This window comes from Stenella coeruleoalba, assembly GCF_951394435.1.
Source record: "Stenella coeruleoalba genome assembly, chromosome: 3".
NCBI classification, from domain to species: domain Eukaryota; kingdom Metazoa; phylum Chordata; class Mammalia; order Artiodactyla; family Delphinidae; genus Stenella; species Stenella coeruleoalba.
In genome coordinates this window covers 109,221,867-109,240,485 of record NC_137148.1, presented here as the reverse complement: position 1 = coordinate 109,240,485, position 18,619 = coordinate 109,221,867, and the positions used below count along the sequence as shown (strand labels likewise).

The following is an 18,619-nucleotide window of genomic DNA, read 5'->3' as shown; positions in this document are numbered from 1 at the left end:
AGCAGGTTCCATGATTTAGTTCTCCGTTAAATGAACCATGGTTTCCTTTGGCTTGTGCTTAAACAGCCCCTGAAGCTTCCAGGGTGCAGTCTCTCATTTTATTCTGGGCCTCAAGGGCCAGCCTCTCTGTTCAGTTCTCCCTACTTATAAAACGTTTGGGCTTTGAATCCTTTTATCCTTGGGTATCATTTGTAGACGGCCAAGCCCACGCGCTGTGTGGCCCAGCCAAGGAAGCCACGTAGCAGAGTTGGAGTGTGTTGGCTGGGGGCCTCATCCCAGAGATGCTGTCATAGTGGGCCACCCTAGTGCTCTGAGAGGTCAGCAGGCAGACATGGTGGCGACTGAGTATTGTCTGTGGCTTGTGATAGGCCCTTCTACCCTGTCCAATGCTCTGAAATGGGTGTGCCCAGGAGAGTGCCTGCTTTGTCACTGGTTTAGCCTGGCCACAGCCAATCTCTGTTCATTCCTGGAGTACCTCCTGTGTGCTGGGCTTCTGCTTAAAGTGTACCTGGGGCTGGAGTGAGGGAGGAGGGAAAGGAAGCAGTGGCGGTGGCACTGTCCTTGCCCATGGGTGGCTCACAGTCTCTCTGAGATTGCTGTTTCACGCTGGCAGGTGGTCATGTGCCAGGGAGGAGCTCAGAGTGTGAGTGCTCGTGAGAAGGGGAGACCGCATGGGTACAGCCCTGAGGAATGAGTGGGGTGAGAGAATCGGGGGTCTGCTCATTTCCTGAGAGAACCTCCCTTTTTGACTCTGCCCTCCCACATCCTTGGGAGGGTCTGAGACTGGATGGAAGACCTTGGCCAGTGTGTGGCCACGCTGGCTGTAGTGTGCATTGGGCTGGCCGGTGTGTCCCTGGCTCCTGGGATCTCTCAAGAGTTTAATTCTATGCAGATGGAAGTTGGCAGGAGATGCTGTGATGCAGGCACGTGCAAGCCCAGACAGGGTGCTGGAGTGAGAGTTAAGCTTTGAAAACGTTGCTCAAATCTAGCAGTTTGAACTTTTGAAGGGCACCAGGATGGGACATCAGTCTGTTCTTGAGCAGAGAGGGCTGGTGGCTCCTGTGGTCTCTGGGGTTAGAGCTGGAAATGTGGAATGAGGGATATAGTTTTTATTCTCAGAAGGAGCAGAGGAGCATGAAAAGTCTGGATTAGAGACCGAGGAGACCTAGGTCTTGGAGACCTAGGAGAGAGTGTTTGTTCAAGTGGTGTCATTGCAGGGCAGAGGATTAAATGTTTGGGTAGTGAGTTCCCCAGCTCAAATAGGATGTGAGCCTGATCACAGACCAGCATCTGCTCTAGACCTTTCATGAAGTGCTTGCTAAAACATAGCCTGCTCTGTACCCGGCATTCCTGAGGGCCCAGGGTGTGGCCGCGATCCTGAGGCCTGGTACTTGTAGGAACTCGTAGTGAGCAGGTCAGAGACGTAGAAATACGTGAGATTCTAGAGTATTGGTCCAGTCACCTGTTTTTGCCAGAGAACTTTCCTTCCTTGCTGAGAGTTAGAGCCAGTGATAGACCAGTTTTCAGAGTTATTCCCTGATGGTCAATATGTTGCATTACGCCTGACTCCACCCTCTGCTGAATCTCTTAACACTCCTGGGACATGGAGTGTTAAGAGATTCAATTTCTGTCTTGTTTTCATCTTCATTGTCCCCTAGACTGGACCTCCTTTCTCTCCAGGGATCAGCTAGGAAGCTGGCTGCTTCAGGTCTATTGCCGTTCCTCTAGTACCCTTGGTGCTCTTGACTGGTATAAGTTGTGCCTGGTGCTAGGCTGCCCACTGACATCTGTCATCTTATTCAATCTTGAAAACAGCCCTATGATATGCAGATTCTATTATTTTAACTGTTAAATAGATGGGAAAACCGAGGCTCAAAGAGACCCTGTAACTTGTCTAAGTCCCCAAAGCCTGGAAGTGATTGTGGAGCTAAGCTTTAATTCTGGGGGTCTCTGACCCCAGGGTGGGTGTGCCTCCCTACTAGACTGTACTGTCTTGCCCTGATCTGGGCCATTCGGTCATTTGTGAGTGCTGTGGTGTCTGGGCAGGAGTGACTGCTCACTTGGACTTGAAGCACCATGTTTTTGTCTTCTGGGTCCATGTTGCTGTCTGCCGTCTGGTGGGATCCAGCCACGGACGTCATGAGGCTGCTTTGTGAACCACAATAAAGTCCTTGACCTGGGCAGGCCTGTTCTGCTAGGCCAAAGTGTGGCTCCTCCTTTTGGGAAGTCCTTGTGCTATAAGACAACAGATGTTACTGAGTAGGATTGAAGGCAGCAATATATAGTAGAAAGTATGTTTTGGATTTGAGTCTGGGCTCTGCCATTAATTTCCTGTAGCATGTGAGGTGTGCAGGAAACTCTCAGTCTCAGTTATGTATCTTATATATCTATATCTGAAATGGAGATGATTATCTAGTTTACAAGGTGTTGGTGAGGATTAGATGGTAGAAATGAAAGATTTTTGGAAACATGAATAGTGGTTATCTTAGCCTAGAAAACAGAGCCCAAGGCAGAGCTTAAGTACTTAACGCTTTGTTAGAAGGTACGGTTGTGGAGTAGCAAGGGTAAGGGAAAATAAAAGTGAGGTCGAGAAGGAGGCGAAGCATATACAAGGTGGTGCATTAGCAAGCTGGCCAGTCTGCACAGAGATACACTAGTTGCTCAGCCATGAAGGACATCTCTGGGTGAACTCTTCAGAAGCCCCGTGCTGCAGAACAGTTTCTCAGTGAAGGCCTGGAGAGGGAATTTATCTGCTGACGTCCTCTTGTTTCTGTTCTTCATTAGTCACAGTTGCCCCAGGAGGAGTTAATTCCCCCATGCTCACTCCTCAGTTGCACTCCCAGGGCCCCTGGGGAGGTCAGCGTGGTGCTTCGCTGGAGTCTGGAAGTAGCAGGGAGAGTCAGAGATTTGGGGACTGCACAGTCTCCTTCACTGGGTCTGAGGCAGAGCAAGTGGCCCAGGGCCCAGAAGGCAGGTGAGGCCAGGAGAGTACAAGGTGGTATATCAGATGCATCCAGTATAGTGGTGTGTGGATTTTATTCTTTCCTGTAGTTCCTTATAAGGTAGTCTTACCTGGACTGCCAAGTCTTTGCCAAGACTGATTGAAAACCCAACTGGCTTTTGCATGTTGGTTTATACAGCCTTTTCTGCTACTTAATTGTCTAGTTACGGAAGCAGGAGACTTCGGAGTTTTGATGGTACCCACGTGGGAAGTACAAGTCAACATGTCCAGGTACTGGATAGAGAAATTACGGTCAGCCCTCCATATCCGCAGATGCAAAACCTGTGGATACGGAAGGCTGGCTGTACTACACCTATTATATAAGGGACTTGAGCATCTGTGGATGTTGGTATCTGCGGGGCCTCCTGGAACCAATCCCTTGTGGATACTGAGGGACAACTGCATAAGGATAGGTATGCATGCACATCTAGGCTTTGTTAGGTTCTCAGTGAAGGAGAATGTTTTTCATGTGATGTGGTAGTTGAAGGTATGAAACCTGGAGTCATGAGATGGGGCTGGAGAGGGCAGTAGGGCCAGGTCACGCAGAGTCAAAAAGTCCCTTAGGGCTAAGTAATTTGGACTTTGTCCTGAGAGTAGTGGAGAGCCTTTGGAGGGTTCTTAGGGAGAAAGAGACCAAATGAGGAGCTGTAGTAACCTGTGATGGCTATTTTGTAGAGCAGAGGTGGGAGGGAGGCCATGTAAGATGAGAGACCAGTGCAGGTAGGGGCCAGTGTAGCTGCAAGAGGGACGTAGGGGTGGCTCAAATCAGGGTGATGATTGAGGCATGACATCAGGTAGGGAGAGTAGGGTGCCGCCCATGCTTCCCTGAGGTGCCAGTGAGAGCAGCTTATGGGCCCAAATGGACAGCCATGTGCATAGGTAGGTAGGGCCTCCTGGAGCCTCTGTTGAACTCTTCCTAGGTTGAGCACGCAGGTCCTCTTGGCTCTGCCATTCAGAGTTGGCCACACTACTGGGAGGTAAGACCGCTGCGGGGAGCCCTGTTCAGGCTCATTTTGCCCCTTCACAGAAGGCAGGCAGCCTCTTGTTCAGAGCTAAGCCAGACAAATACATTGTTAAAACTCAAGCTGTTGCATTTGGGTTGCAGCTGGGAGCTTGGCAGAAGTTCCTGCCTGATGAGGTAAGGGGAGAAGCTAAGGACACTGCTGGTTTGCAGTTGGAAACATCTTTTCATGGTTATTTGGCCAGGTTGTAAACGTCCTTTCCAAAGAGCGGGCGTGCTAAGGCCTGTGATTGTATGTCTTGGAATTGTCCTGTGCTTAGAAATAGTGTCGGTCGCCTGGTGGGTGATTTATTGTCACTGGGGTGTTGGCAGGCTTTGGAGGACCTCCCTGTGGGGGTCCAAACTCAGGCTGCTGGGCCGCTTTGGAGTCCGTTTGAGAGGGCCTGCTTTGTTTTCTTTTCATTTTAAATATGAAATATATTTTAAATTTCCCATAGAACTCCTTGTGGAAAGATTAGGAAATAAAGTAAACATAAAGAGAAAAATAAAATGATTTCACCAATATACAACTAGATTTCTGACTCTCCGCTTGCATATATATATGCAGGTATGTAAATTTCCATATATAAACATTTTTCCTTATAAAAATGAAATCACAGAGTATATCTTGTTTGGGAGCCTGCTTTTCTCACTTAACGGGATGCTTTGATCTTCTCTCAATGTTAATGTGCCCACAGTGTCCATTTTTACACAATCCATAACAATCCACTGTTTGGAAGAAATGTAACATCTTCTGTTGTTACAGTTTCCTGGAATGAACAAGTCTGTGGTGAGGGTTTTTTTTTTTTTTTGCTGTTGTTGTTGGGCCAGACTTTGTTCTGAACTTGGGATGCAGCTCAGAAAAAACTCAGTATTGGTTTTCTGTTCAGACTTGGTGATACTTTATTTTCATAAAAGGGGCCTCAATGTTGTCCATTTCTAGGCCTATTCAGCATGGATTTCTGAGGGTTCCTGGAGGGCTTTTGACAGCACTGGACACTGGTGGGGGTACTGGGCAGGCATACATGCTCCCACTTATTCTGTCATAAGCAAGCTCTGGGTATAGGTATGAGATGGGATGAGGAGCATGTAGGTGGTTGGCTTTTCCCATTCTGTGGCACACAGTCTTTCTTGGAGACTGCCTCCTCCCAGCCTGACCCTGATTAGATGGCCTTTTGTACACCTAATACAAATTAGTGTTCGGGGGCTCAGGATCAGGAGAAATAGGCTGGGACTCTAGTGTACCTTTGCCTGGGGTGGCAGTGTTGATTGTGGTGGTCTGGGGGCTGCGTGGGAGCGCCTAGCTCTCTGGACCAGCAGGGTTGTCATCCCCCTCCTCCATCAGAGCAGGACTTCGTAGGCTCTTGGTCAGCCCAGAATCCCATCTGTGATTCTTTGGGCTCTGCCTCCAGGCTGGGATTCGTCGATAGGCTCAGTCTAAGCCAGATAGCACATTCCAGAGAAATGACAGCTGGTATTCATGTAATGAAGGAACTTGGCTGCTTTTTCCTGAGTGCTGTAAGGCATGAACCATGGGCAGTATCACCAGGGTGACTTGAAAGGAACAGAGAGTCTTCTCCCTCCCTTAAATTTGTTACCTGATCTCTGAATGGGCATGCCGCTGCAACTGGTGACGGAACAGGGGACAAACGCTGGTGCCCCCCAACTTCCAACCGTGTTTGGTCTGGTCTCCTGCCTGGGCACTGCTCTCCCATCACCCCAGCCTGATGGGTAGTTGGCTGATGCCTCATTGTCCACAGATACAGCCTCCTGGCTCTGGGTTTTTACTGTTCCCTCCCTACACACATACAGAAGGTGTTCTTTCTGAGCTGATGAAGCCTCTTGAAGTACAAGGAGCAGACCCTAACCCTGTGAATGGGTCTTATGTAAGCAAGAAGAGAGGCCTTCTGGAATCCCAGGGTGGAGATGTGGTATGCTGAGACCTGGGAGCAGATCTGTGGCTGGCAAAAGGGGGATCTGGGCTTTACCTTGGGGCTAGGCTGGGCCGTCTCACCTCTTCTCGGTGACTTGCTTTCATCTGCTGCCCTAACTTTATAATGGATCCCTTAGCCCATACTCCCTACCCTGCAGTAGGTTGTGGGCTGAAGGATCTTGTTCTGTGTATCTCTGGGCCCCTGACACCTAGGGTATTGATGGGCATGATGTCAGCTCTGCAGACATTTGGCAAGGGATGAACAAATGGGGACACTCACTTATTCTCTCCTCTTCCTCATATAGGAACCCGTTTAGGGTGGGGGGTCGTGGTTGGGCTTCTCTGAGCCTAATCTGGAACCACAGTGGATTGGAATTTCTTCTGAAAGGGTGAGGTGAGGAATGGTGGGCGTGACTGTGCATCTAATCATCGCAGGCAAAAAACCGCTGAGCTGGCGTTAGCTCAGACTTAGAATTCTGTGAGATAAGGCTTACATTTTGGAGAGAAAGCATTTGTATTTCCTTTATAGTCCTTGTTTTCTCTCAGTAAATTTCCAGTGGGGCTTGGCTGAAGTAGAGCAGGAAGAGGAGGGACTGACAGAACTGGGGCTTACGTGGGTGCTGTTCCTTCAGCGTGCTCCAGGCTGCATGGCTGAGCTTGGAGATGATGTCCAAAGTCTCCATTGTGTACTTGGGTCCACGGCCAGTGGGGCTTGCCCCATGGTGTGCCTGCTGCCTTCAGAGCTGGGTCTCGTTATTTCTAGGCTGATGAGAAGACAGCAGCTGGCCTCTTACTCATGTCAGCAACCCAGCCTGGCCTAAGGTTTTGGCCCTGTGTGGCCGATTCATTTTTGTATCCCGAGTGCGTAGCTCAGTGCCTGGCATATGTGGGTCTTTAGTAAATATTTGCGAATGGTGATTCTCCATGAGGACAGTGTCTTCCAAGGAGCTCACTACAGGAAGAGCAGTGTCTGCTCTAACTGTGGCCAGGTGCAGACCAGCAGGGAGCAGTCTGATTTCTCTTCGGGCTCACCATCTGCTGTGCACCTTATTTTGGGTGTGGGTCCCCTGGGGCATATTGTGTCAAGTTCTCTTTCTGTCATTGTCTCTCCTGTACTTTGTCTTCTTGTGGGCAGGGACTGTGTGTTACATCTGGGTCCTCAGCACCTGGCACTGTCCTCACACCTGTGTTGGAAGGAAAGACAGAAACAGAGAAGAGGTCTGGGCCAGAATCTTGAACTGACAGACTATTAGACCCAGAGGTGACTGTCGTCCACGGCCTCCGCCTCCATTCAGCCTTCCCGTGCTGTCAGTGGTTACCAGAAGTCGAAAGGCAGAGTCTCTCCCAAGGGCACTTGGCCTCCCAGAGCAGGGGACAGAATTAAGCATACATCTCTGGTTCTATACCCTGGCATCTTTCCACTGGTGGTCCTGAATATTTTCCCTGGCTTCTGTGTGTTAGGTCAGGATTTTGGCATGTTTGAATGTGTGTATATATGTGCACATGTGTATGTGTATCCTTACTTAAGTTGCTTTTTACCATTGTTGATCTAATGACTACTATCACTGAATGCCTTGCAGACACTGCCCTCTGTGACCATGAAACTCTGGGTATCCATGTTGCTGGTGGCCTGGTTTGGTGTCCTGGGCTGTGTGCAGGCTGAATTCTTTACTTCTATTGGTATGTGCCAACAGGACTGTTGTCTACCTGAGCAATCCTTGGCTCATGTGCCAGGGGATGTCACTGCCTGAGGCCTGTTCTCATTCAGGGTGGGATGGCCTCATCCACTGGTTTTGACCAGATCTGGGGAGAGCTGCTGTTTCCCCCTCTGAGCCCTGATGACCTGGATGTCCTTCCTGGGAGCCAGCTGTCTCAGCTGAGCCTTCACCCTGGGTAGTGCAGGCTGCTCCTGGGCTGCCTGGCATTTCTGACCAACTTTCTCCTGGACTAGAGAGTAGTTCTGAGCAGAGAAGCCCCCAGGATGTCTGTGTCCCATAACATGACCCAACTGGGTGGCAGTGGGAGAATGAGATTTGGGGTTTCTTCCTTAAGGTGTCCTCAGTGCACTTAACATTCCCTTGGAGCCTCTGCCTCTCTCTTCCTGAAGCGGGGGGCCAGGACCATACGAATGTCTAGGCCTCCTTTAACTCTAGGTCCCCATGATCCCAAGAGAGTTGATATGCCCTTGGCCCAGGGGGCTGGCCTCTGTGATGACGTTTTGTGCCTCAGGTTGGGAGCTGGATGTCCCTCATCCATTTCTTACTGGCCCTTTTTTCTCTCCCTTGCAGGGCACATGACAGACCTGATTTATGCAGAGAAGGACCTGGTGCTGTCCCTGAAGGAGTACATCTTGGTGGAGGAAGCCAAGCTCTCTAAGATTAAGAGGTGTCTAATGTCCTAAATCCCCACACCCACCCTGAGCCAGCCCTCCTCCCCTGCCCCACCCCCCACCCCCAGAACCCATCCTGGGTGCCCATAAGAGGAAGCCCTTGAGGAGGCAATGTGGGGCTGGCCTGGAGGTTACTTCATGCCAGTCTCCCAGAGTAGCTAAGTATGTGGACTAAGGACTCACTGCTTTTTCCTTTTTAAATAGAGACCCCCTGAATCTCACCAGGAAAATTACCATAGGTCAAGATCCGTGTGTTAACCTTCCTTTTTCTCTGGTTCCACAGCTGGGCCAACAAAATGGAAGCCCTGACCAGCAAGTCAGCTGCTGACCCTGAAGGCTACCTGTCCCACCCTGTGAATGCCTATAAACTGGTGAAGCGACTAAACACAGACTGGCCTGCGCTGGAGGACCTTGTCCTGCAGAACTCAGCTGCAGGTGAGGGACAGTGAGCAGGTGGTTGGGTGAGCCAGTATGTCTGTGTGCTGGCACCTGGGGGGTGTGGGTCTGAAACTGTCCTGGGTCGGGGTGTGCACGTGCAGTGTGTGAACGTGCAGCCTGCCAGTCCAGTGGCTGTCATCTCTGTGGGGACCTGGCAGTTGTCTGTCCTTGCTTTTAATATGTTATGATAATCAGTTCTTCGGGATTCCCTAGTGGTCCAGTGGTTAGGACTCCGAGCTTCCACTGCAGGGGGCACGGGTTTGATCCCTGGTCAGGAGCTAAGATCTTTCATGCCGTGCTACGTGGTCAAAAAAAAAAAAAAAAAATCAGTTCTTGCCTTTTCCTAGTGTTTTTGGGTCCCTTTTTTTTTTGGTAGTGACTTTTTTCTAATTACGCTTTAGTAATACATATTTATAGAAACGTTGGAAAACACAAAAACAATCATATAAGAAAATTACAGTTCTTAATCCAATTGCCTAGTGATAATCACTGTTAAAATTCTAGTCTTTTTACACATGTATATACATTTAAAAAAATGGAATCATACGTATATATCGTGGAATGCAAACTTATTTGCTTCGAGGGACCAAATGAATTAACAAAAGTAAGATAAGTGGGCTAAGTGGTGGGACCAGTGCAAGCTGGGGAGCACGGGCCTCACCTAAATTCATTCCCATTCATATCTTTTATTTCTTTTCTTTTTTTCTTTTTTTTTTTTTGCGGTACACGAGCCTCTCACTGTTGTGGCCTCGCCCGCTGCGGAGCACAGGCTCTGGACGCGCAGGCTCAGTGGCCATGGCTCACGGGCCCAGCCGCCCCACAGCATGTGGGATCTTCCCGGACCAGGGCACGAACCCGTGTCCCCTGCATCGACAGGCAGACTCTCAACCACTGCGCCACCAGGGAAGCCCACCATTCATATCTTTTAGAAAGAAAACATTATCTGTTGGCAGATTTGTGACATAAGCATATACTGTTTTCCTGAATTTTTCAGCTTCTCTATATGTCCTTTAAATGTCCTTCTGCAACATGGTTTTAATGGCTGGACAGTAATATGTCATACTGGTGTAGTGTAAAACTGGTCAAGTCAGTGGATGTGGAATTGTTTCCAGATTATCAGCAATCTTACTCATATCTTTATGCCCATCTCTGATTATTTTCTCATGATAAATTCCTATAAGTGGGATTTGCAGGTTAGAGTATGAACTTATTTAAAGCTTTAACTGTGCTTAGTCTTTTACTATGGTAGTACTTTCTATGCTCTGATATTTTCCTCTTAGCAGGAGATGGAGGGCAGGCCTGGAGGTGGGCCCTTCTAATTCCAGCCTTGAGCCCAGCCCCGCTGGACTCACTGTCTCTTCTCCCTGAGTTGGAAGTGCTGATTAACTTCAGACTCATCGTTGTCTCTCGGGGGCTGAGGCGTTTTAGCCCTTATGGCCAGACTGGGCTGGGCTTGGCTGGGAGCAGGGTGGCCTCCGGGCAGGGATTGGTGAGCTTAGCCGGGTGGAGCTGTGCCCAGTGAGCTCACTGCCTCCAGAAGCCACGGCTGCCTTTCCCAGACCCTGCCTCCCAGCCTGAGCCTGTAGCTCAGAACTGGCTGTCCTGCCTGCAGTGTGGGAGAATAAGCCTGCCCATATGATCTTCTGTTCTCAAGTCTTGTTCTTCATACCCATCCCCCACCGTCAACATCTGGTTCCTCTGGAAAACCTTATAATTACCCGGAGGGAGACAGGACAGCCCCAGACAGCAATACGTTGTTTTCACCTCTTTCTTTCAGAGTTCTTTCCCCTGAAATGGGGAGAGGGGGAGGCAGGGAGACATGCTAACAATGTGGCTTTTTCTGGAAGCATTTTTTTCCCCTGGATTGTAAACTCATAGAGTCCCTGACCGTGCAGCCGTGAGGAAGACAGGGTTGCAGCATCTTGGTCCCTGGGTCCCCAGGCAGGGCTAGAAGTGGGTGTTTGAGCCTGAGGTTGTGAGAGTAGGTGGCTATGGGTCCTGCTGCTCTGGGGAAGAGGCCAGAGAAGAAATGGCCTTGGACTTCTCCTGCTAATTCTCAGCTTATGAGCACAACTGAAGCCTCTGAATCAGCATGGGAGGGCCTGGCCTCCACCTGGAGTCCTGAGATTGCAGGAGGTGTATATCTTGCTTTACAACTAGGGCTTGGAGTCCCCAAACAGCTTCCTTGGGTGCTTCTGTGCTCAGGGGCTCTCCCAGGCTCCAGGCTGTGGTCTTGAGCACCACAGTTGGGGAACTCATGCCCTGAGCTCATTGTGGGTCTGAGTGGTAGGAGTGCCCTAGTAAGCAGAGCAAGGCCCAGTGTGGTCTCTCAGGGGAACCATGCCGGGCTTATGCAGCCCCGCCTAATACTGACCTTGGTCAGATGATTCTCCAGTCCCTAATCTTGGCGTGGGGACAGCACCAAACACCTCCAGGACTGTCATCATCACCCTTCTGGATGATAAGGGCCAGTGGTCAGTAATGAGTGGCCAGCTGGGCTCTCTGAGTTGACCACTTCTGTCCCTTGGGCTGTTCAACCTGAGATGTAGGCTAGGAATCTGTGATTACCTGGCCAGGCTAATAATCCTGGATCAAGCTTTTCCATGTGATTTGTTTTCCACTGAGTGGTCAGCAAGTCCTCCCTGAGTCCTTTCCTGTGTCCCTGTCAGTTACCCTCACTGTCCTCTTTTCCTTCTATCTCCACGCCAAGACTCTCAGATTCCCATGTGTTAATTAGTGTTAGGGGGCCTTTCTCTTCAGTTCCAAATGAGCAGCACAGGCAGTTGGTACAGTGAGGAGTGAGAAAGGGGAGGTCTCCCTGGACTGGAGCCATCAAGGAGGGCTTCCTGGAGGAAGGGGAAACAGCCTTTGAGGGAAGGGGCAGGGAGATTGCACTAGCCAGAGACCCTCCGCTGGGTGCCTGTCTGGTTCCAGGTGGAATTCTATCCCTGGACCAGGGTAACCTTTTGTTCTCACTCTCTCCTTTGGAAGGCTTTATTGCCAACCTGTCAGTGCAGCGACAGTTCTTTCCCACTGATGAAGATGAAACAGGAGCCGCCAAGGCCTTGATGAGACTTCAGGACACATACAAACTGGACCCAGACACAATTTCCAAAGGCGAGCTTCCAGGTAACTCACCACTCCATGCAAAGCCTGTCCAGCCTGTGTGTCTGCTGTGGTGTATGGACAAGGATGGAGCCACTGCTGACTCATGGTCTCTACGCTCAGGCTCACCACGACCTCTGGCTGTAGTTCTTTCTTAGGTTTCCAGTTGCTGTCAGTCCTCTATTCCCATGACAACTGTCTCCCCTCAGCCCCTGCCCCACCACCTCCCTCCGGTATTAGCCCAGGCCTGTCCTCTCTCAGCTCAGAGAATGCCGAGGTTGCTGCTCAGGACCTCCTTGGTCTCTGTCCCCAGGGCACCACTCAGGTCTGCATCCGCACCCACTTCTATTCCCCACCCTCCGATTTCATCTTGCCTAAGACTGATCTCTGGATTCATTGCCCCATGTCCTGTGTGCCCTCAGTTACAGTCTCTGCCCCTGTTCATTCTGTGTCCACCTCTCTGGACTCTTCTCCACATGCTCTGTTCTTGCTTATCTAACAAACCACTCCCTCAGGATCCAAGGTCCTTTTGAGTCTCTGCTGCTGACTGATTTCTTCTCCCTCCTGGCTAGGCAGCTGGAGAGTCATCCACACTCTTTCTCTACTTCCTTGGTTCCTATGTCCTCTTGAACACGCAAAGTCTGGCATCTTTCCCCCCCATTGGCCAATCCTGCCCCTGCAAGGTCACCAGTGGCCACTTGGCTGGTAAAGCCAGTAGACAGGTTTCAGGCAGAATGTTCTTTAGCTCTTCAGCAGCATTTGGCACACTGATTGCCCCATTCTTCCTGATAGTCTCCCCTCCTTTGAATGCTGGGGCACTGATCTTGGCTGTTTCTCTTTTGGCTCCTCTCTCTCTCATTTTTTTATAGGCCCCTTTTCAATTCGGTTGTCTGCCTCAGTATGTTTATAAGAAGACGTGTTGGGGTTTGGGGGCTATTAAAGGCCAATAAACCCAGGGATTCAGTTAGACTCCATTAGACCTTGGATGCCACCTCACCCGTGGGGACCCTGTAGGAGGCACAGTGGAGGGAATCACGGTGAGGGGGAGGGATGCACTGTGTTGCCGGCTGGTCAGGGCCTGGAGCCTTGGTACTGAGGAGTCCAGTGAGCCAACAGGAAGGAGTGTAGACTTCTCCTTAATCCTCACTCAGTCAGATTTTGGACCAAGCCAGGCAATGAGGCCAGAGAGAGAAGGTGACTTGGGGCACCTGCAGGATATTTTCACCCTGTAGCTGTGAGAATGGTTGGTGGGAAGAGAGAGCCAGGCATTGACCTTTTACATTCAGTTAACAGACCCGTGCATATCCTGGAGGGGAAATGAGGGGTGGATGGGAGTTGTTCCCCAGGATGCCACCCCTACCTGGTGTCTCCCTAAGCACCTTCTCCAAGTGAGCCCAGCCATTTCCATCACTTGAGGTATCACCTGTACATGGATGACATCCAGATCTGTGTTCCCTGTCAGGGCTTGTCTTCTGAGCTTTCAACCAGTGCAGGCAAATGGCTGTGGGACATCTCTACTTGGATGTTCCTTGGACTCCTTAAAATTCACGTGTCCCAAACTGAAATCCTCATCCCTTTTTGAACTGTCTACTGTCTTTCCTCTGTACATCAGCAAAAAGCACTCCATCCACTGGCTGCTCTGGATTCTACCTCCCTACAATGTCTTTTGTACTTGGAGGCCCTAACTCCAGCCTCATGGTCACTTCTTTCTCAACTGGATTATTGAAATATTATTCTAATTTATTGTATACCTCCAGCTCACTCCTTAAAATCATCCTCCATGTGGTCTTAAGCACATATCTTTTTACATGAGTTCCTGATCACAATGCTTAACTTTTAGGGCTAAACCAAATTCCTCTTAATGTGTGGTTTTTGTGGTCCTGTGTGGCACCATCTCCCTGGCTTCCTTGTCTGTTGTACTAAAGCTTTGCCACTGCTCAGCTTCTTTGTTCATCCCACAACCTCTGCAGGAATACCATTACCCCCTTCAGCTGGGTTTCATCACGTGTGATTGCCCTTCAGCCCTCAGCTCTGCTGGCATTCTCCAGGGAACACTCTCTAGGGAGCAGACTTTCAAGTTGGCTTCTGGGAAGGATGCTGAGTGTCTGGGAGCCATTCTTGACATTCTTGGTATCTGTGAGACATGTTGATAATAGCTACTGATTATTACCACTCTGGGGAATCATAGGAGGCACTTTCATATGTCGTCTTGTTGAATTCTTGGCGCAAGTCCTCTAAAACTGATGGTATTATCTCTATTTAGAGATAAGGGACTAAGAATCAGAGGGGCTACGTAACTTGTCCATAGTCACACAGTTGTGGGGTGCCATAGTTAGGCCCACACAGACCCTGTTTTGTCCAGCTCACTCAGCTGTGTTATACTGCCTCCATCAGTGTTTAGTCCCTCGGCCTACAGAGCCAGAGATCTGTGGAGGTACGTGGAGAGTGAACAGGGACTCAAGGACCTCCCCACCCCAATCTGTGGTCTGCCTACTAGCTCTGTCTTGTGTTTACTCTCCCCATTTTCCTGTCCCACATTGTCTGTTCCTGAGCCATCATGGCGAGCAACGCTTGGTCTCTGAAGCAGCCAACACATTGCATCAGGGGTTTCATCCTGGACATCTTGGACATCAGGCAGCAAGAGCCTGCTTTGAGGCAACTCTTCCATGTCAGCCATGCCTAGGCTGCTCTTGATGGGGTTGTAGGGAAACTCCCTTGCTTTCCAGGGAGGGTCACAGCCTAAACCCTGTATCTCCCCATAGCTTACACACCACATCTCCTTTTTGACTTGAAACTCTCTTCATGGTCACTTTCCAGCGCTGAGCCAACAGCAGATGACCTGTAGTCACAGGACCTGCTGAATTGATCTTCACCAAGGGCCCCACCACCTAGTGGTCAAAGCTGGCACTGCAGTCTTATCTCTTGCTCTCCCTTGGCATCTGTCACATCACTCCTGCTCCTTCTGTTTCTTTCTCAGTGTTATTCACTCTGTCCTTTCTGTATAGGTGGTCTCTGGGGCCCTGGCCTCAGCCACCTTCTCTACTCTTTCCTGACACTATTTCTGGAAGCGATTATCTTCATCCATGGCTTTACCTGCCACCTAAGTTCTGTTTTTTTATATTTAACTTATTTTTCTGACTTCCAGTCTCAAATGGCCAGCTGCCTCATAGACATCTGCCATGTGGCTCACAGGACCTTTATACTTTCCTGAACACTATTCCTTGGGCTTCCTTGGCTCTTCCGTAACAAAGGACCCTTCCCATTTGGGGAGTCTGAAGTTAGGAGGTAGGCTGTGCACCCCAGCCCGAGGCAGGGCCAGCCTGGCTGTGCTTTCCGTACTAATGGCCCTTGGAGGTGTGTGGTCTGAAATTCTGGTGGGGCTCTGCTGGGCTGATGCCCCCGACCCAGGGACCCGGGCTCCCTCAATGGGGGAATCTTTCTCCCTAACCCAGAGGCTCTTTGAGCCTGACTATTTGCCTCTCCTGCTGCAGGAACCAAGTACCAGGCAGTGCTGAGCGTGGACGACTGCTTTGGGATGGGCCGCTCGGCCTACAATGAAGGAGACTATTACCACACAGTGCTGTGGATGGAACAGGTGCTGAAGCAGCTCGATGCAGGGGAGGAGGCCACCACATCCAAGGCCCAGGTGCTGGACTATCTGAGCTATGCCGTCTTCCAGTTGGGTGACCTGCACCGTGCCCTGGAGCTCACCCGCCGACTGCTCTCCCTTGGTAAGGAGGTTCTAGGGGAAGGTCAGATGCAGAGGGGGAGGTAGCAGGGGAACTGGTCACCCTGCTGGCCACTACCTGACTGCTCTCCAGGAACTGAGCCAGTCTGACCTGCCGCCTAGCCACTGACTAATGCTTTGCTGCTTTCAGGCGCAGTCCAGCTGCCAGCTAGCTCTTTACCCACTGTAGTTCTGGCTTAGCCCTTGCCCAATCACTGATGGATACACTCAGGCCTATGGCACCCGTGGCCCTACACATGGATTCCTAGTCCATTTCTAAATACGAATCCAGTGCTTCAGTGCATCTGCTGCTATGTAGGGTGGAGCCTATACTGCGTCAGGAATAGCTTGAGAGGCAAGCTGTATTTCAGGGTTGCTGCAGTGACAGTGACCTGACCTGTTAGAGCCCTGAGGTCTAACTGGTGGACTTGCCATGGCTTTGGTGATTTCAGTTGTCCTGTGGGGTTAGACTGAAGGGGATCAAAAGCACTGTGTCTTAAGAACCCATTTGTTCCACCTCTTACTCATATATGGGATATCATAGTCTTGAGATTTCACAGACCAGCAAAGACTTCCTTTCACTGCTCCTTTTCATGGGCTTTGGGTCTGAGACCAGCTAGTGTGAATGTCTGTAAGATGGATGTGGGAAGAGAGCTTTTTTGGACTCTGTCGTGTTAGTAAGAGCCTTGTACAGGGAGTCAGGACACCTGGATTCCTCTTCTGAATAACCTAACCTTAATCTGTAACATCTTTGGGCCGCAGTTTCCTCATCTGAGGGGTAGCACAGTAATCCTGCCAAGCTTGCTCCTTCTTGTTGTGAGGCCCACAGGACAAAGCTGTGGGAGTGTCATGTGGCCCTTCTTGCCGCCGGTGTTTCAGCCTGCCTTCTAGCTGTGGCCAGCATGTGATGTCACCAGTAGTGGATGTACTCTAGGGGACGGCTGTAACTAGCACACAGCCAAGTGGGGAGGAGAAGGCAGAACTCTGGCCTGCTTCTCTGGACCTGTGTCCTTGGGACTTCCAGGGAATTCCGGAGGAGAGCTGTGTTGGTGGCTAAGCGTCCCCTGCGCCCCGCTCTTGTTGCTCATTTCTCATCTCTGACCAGAGTAGGGAGAACCTCTGTTGGCCTTTCCTCTACGACCAGCGAACTGTGCTTAGGTGCTGTGGAAGGCAGAATGCTGCGTGCGAGTGAACTGCTGGGAGAGAAAACCACTTACAGAATAATTTCTCTAAATGATCTAACAGATGTTTGTGGTTTCCTTTTGCTTCTTCTTCTTTGCTTTTTCTAGACCCAAGCCATGAACGAGCTGGAGGGAATCTGCGCTACTTTGAACGGCTGTTGGAGGAAGAAAGAGAAAAAATGTTATTGAATCACACAGAAGCTGAACTAGCACCCCAGGAAGGCATATATGAGAGGCCTGTGGACTACCTGCCCGAGAGGGATATCTACGAGAGCCTCTGTCGTGGGGAGGGTGTCAAACTGGTGAGACACGTGGATGGGTCAGGGCCCAGGCTGTGGACCTAGACTTTGGCTCTGGACAGGCAGATCTGAGGAAGATGTTCCTCTGTCTTTAGGTAGTTTTCTCAATTCTTGGTAGCATCTGCTGAGGCTGACACGTGGGTGTGCTCTGAGGTATAGGACAGGAGACTTGTCTTCCCTGATGTCCTAGGCAGAGTTTCAATCCTCTAAGTTATTACTGAGCTCCCCTCCCCACCCCAACAGGGCAGCTTCTACTTGACTCACTATTCTGAAGAAAGCCATGAGTGTGGATGTGCCTTGGGCCTCCACTGAAGTCATGATCTCTAGCAAAGACCAGGCAGTTGCTAGAGTTTGGTGTGGGGTATCACTGGCCTTTGAGAGCCCTTGGACCCCAGTGCTTCCTCAAGGAGGCTCAGGTGTGAGACAGTCTCTCGGTCTTCTCCATGCCCATGTCTGCTTGGCTCCCACTGGCTCCTCTGTCTAGAAAGACTTCTCCCTGGCCCTAGCCCTCCTGACCTACTCACATCTCTGTGAGAGGGGCCAGGGATTACACCCTGCTACAGGACTTGTCAACATGAGGTATTCTTGGGAGGGAAGAAACATTGCATGATTTGTGGGGTATCATTTCATGCCAGTCAAACTGAGGGGCTTTTGTTTTCTTCTCTGGTGAGGCGGGAGGGAGCGGCTGCTGGACATGGGGTGTGAGGCCAGTGTCTGCAGCCGGCTAGCCTGGGACTGAGGGTTAGGACTCACTCAGTTCAGGGCTTGTTGCTCTGTGCTCCCCAGACACCCCGAAGGCAGAAGAGGCTTTTCTGTAGGTACCACCATGGCAACGGGACGCCACAGCTGCTCATCGCCCCTTTCAAAGAGGAGGATGAGTGGGACAGTCCACACATCGTCAGGTACTATGATGTCATGTCTGACGAGGAAATCGAGAGGATCAAGGAAGTTGCAAAACCCAAAGTAGGTGTCTCTGCAGTTCCTTCTTGGGCCACTCACTCCTGGTACCATGGGGCAGTTTGGTTGCTTACCCGGCTGGCCTTTGCTTATGTCTTGCATGAGTCCACTGTCGGGTACTGAAGTACTACAGACTCAATTTGACCTTGAGGGTTCATAGTCCAGTGGGGGAAGAAAATTGAGGGAACCAGTATGGACAGACAAGAGCTGTGATAGAAGGGCACACTGGAAGCAGGGCAAGCCCACAGTGAGAAGTGTCACCTCACTGTGTTGGGGGCTGGTGTGTGGGCTAGTTTTTAGGAAGTTATGCCTTGGGGCACTGCCAAGCTGGGTCCTGTGGGTCTCCTGATTAGGATTGCAAAGAAGTGATTGACTTGGAGGAGCACGAACATCTCTACAGTATTGAGTCTTCTCATCCAAGAGCACTCTGGGTCTCTCTATTTATTCATATCTTTAAAATTGTTCTTCACCTAAGCCCTGCACTTTTCTTGTTAAATTTATTCCTAGGCAGTGTTTTTTTGGTTGTTGTTATTGTAACTTCACAAAAAACTGTTTCGTCGTTATGTTTTTACTGGTTACTTTATTAAAT

The 18,619-nt window shown here is 50.3% G+C and overlaps 1 protein-coding gene across 12 annotated transcripts in view; it reads left to right on the top strand.

The window, feature by feature from the left end:
* The window catches only part of P4HA2 (prolyl 4-hydroxylase subunit alpha 2), a 42,353-nt gene that overhangs the window by 1,423 nt on the left and 22,311 nt on the right, over window positions 1–18,619 (top strand). For 4 of the 12 annotated variants that reach the window (XM_079918803.1, XM_079918800.1, XM_079918802.1 and 1 more), the window contains exons 3-9: window positions 7,515–7,614; window positions 8,223–8,319; window positions 8,607–8,758; window positions 11,753–11,890; window positions 15,358–15,597; window positions 16,883–17,076; window positions 17,860–18,036. In XM_079918803.1, coding sequence (XP_079774929.1) covers window positions 7,533–7,614; window positions 8,223–8,319; window positions 8,607–8,758; window positions 11,753–11,890; window positions 15,358–15,597; window positions 16,883–17,076; window positions 17,860–18,036 — 1,080 coding nt within the window. In that variant the 5' untranslated portion in view covers window positions 7,515–7,532. Of the gene's footprint in view, window positions 1–3,223; window positions 3,233–5,803; window positions 5,933–6,239; window positions 6,329–7,069; window positions 7,196–7,514; window positions 7,615–8,222; window positions 8,320–8,606; window positions 8,759–11,752; window positions 11,891–15,357; window positions 15,598–16,882; window positions 17,077–17,859; window positions 18,037–18,619 lie in introns of those variants that run through there. The other 8 variants (XM_079918797.1, XM_079918804.1, XM_079918795.1 and 5 more) reach the window with 6 other exon arrangements.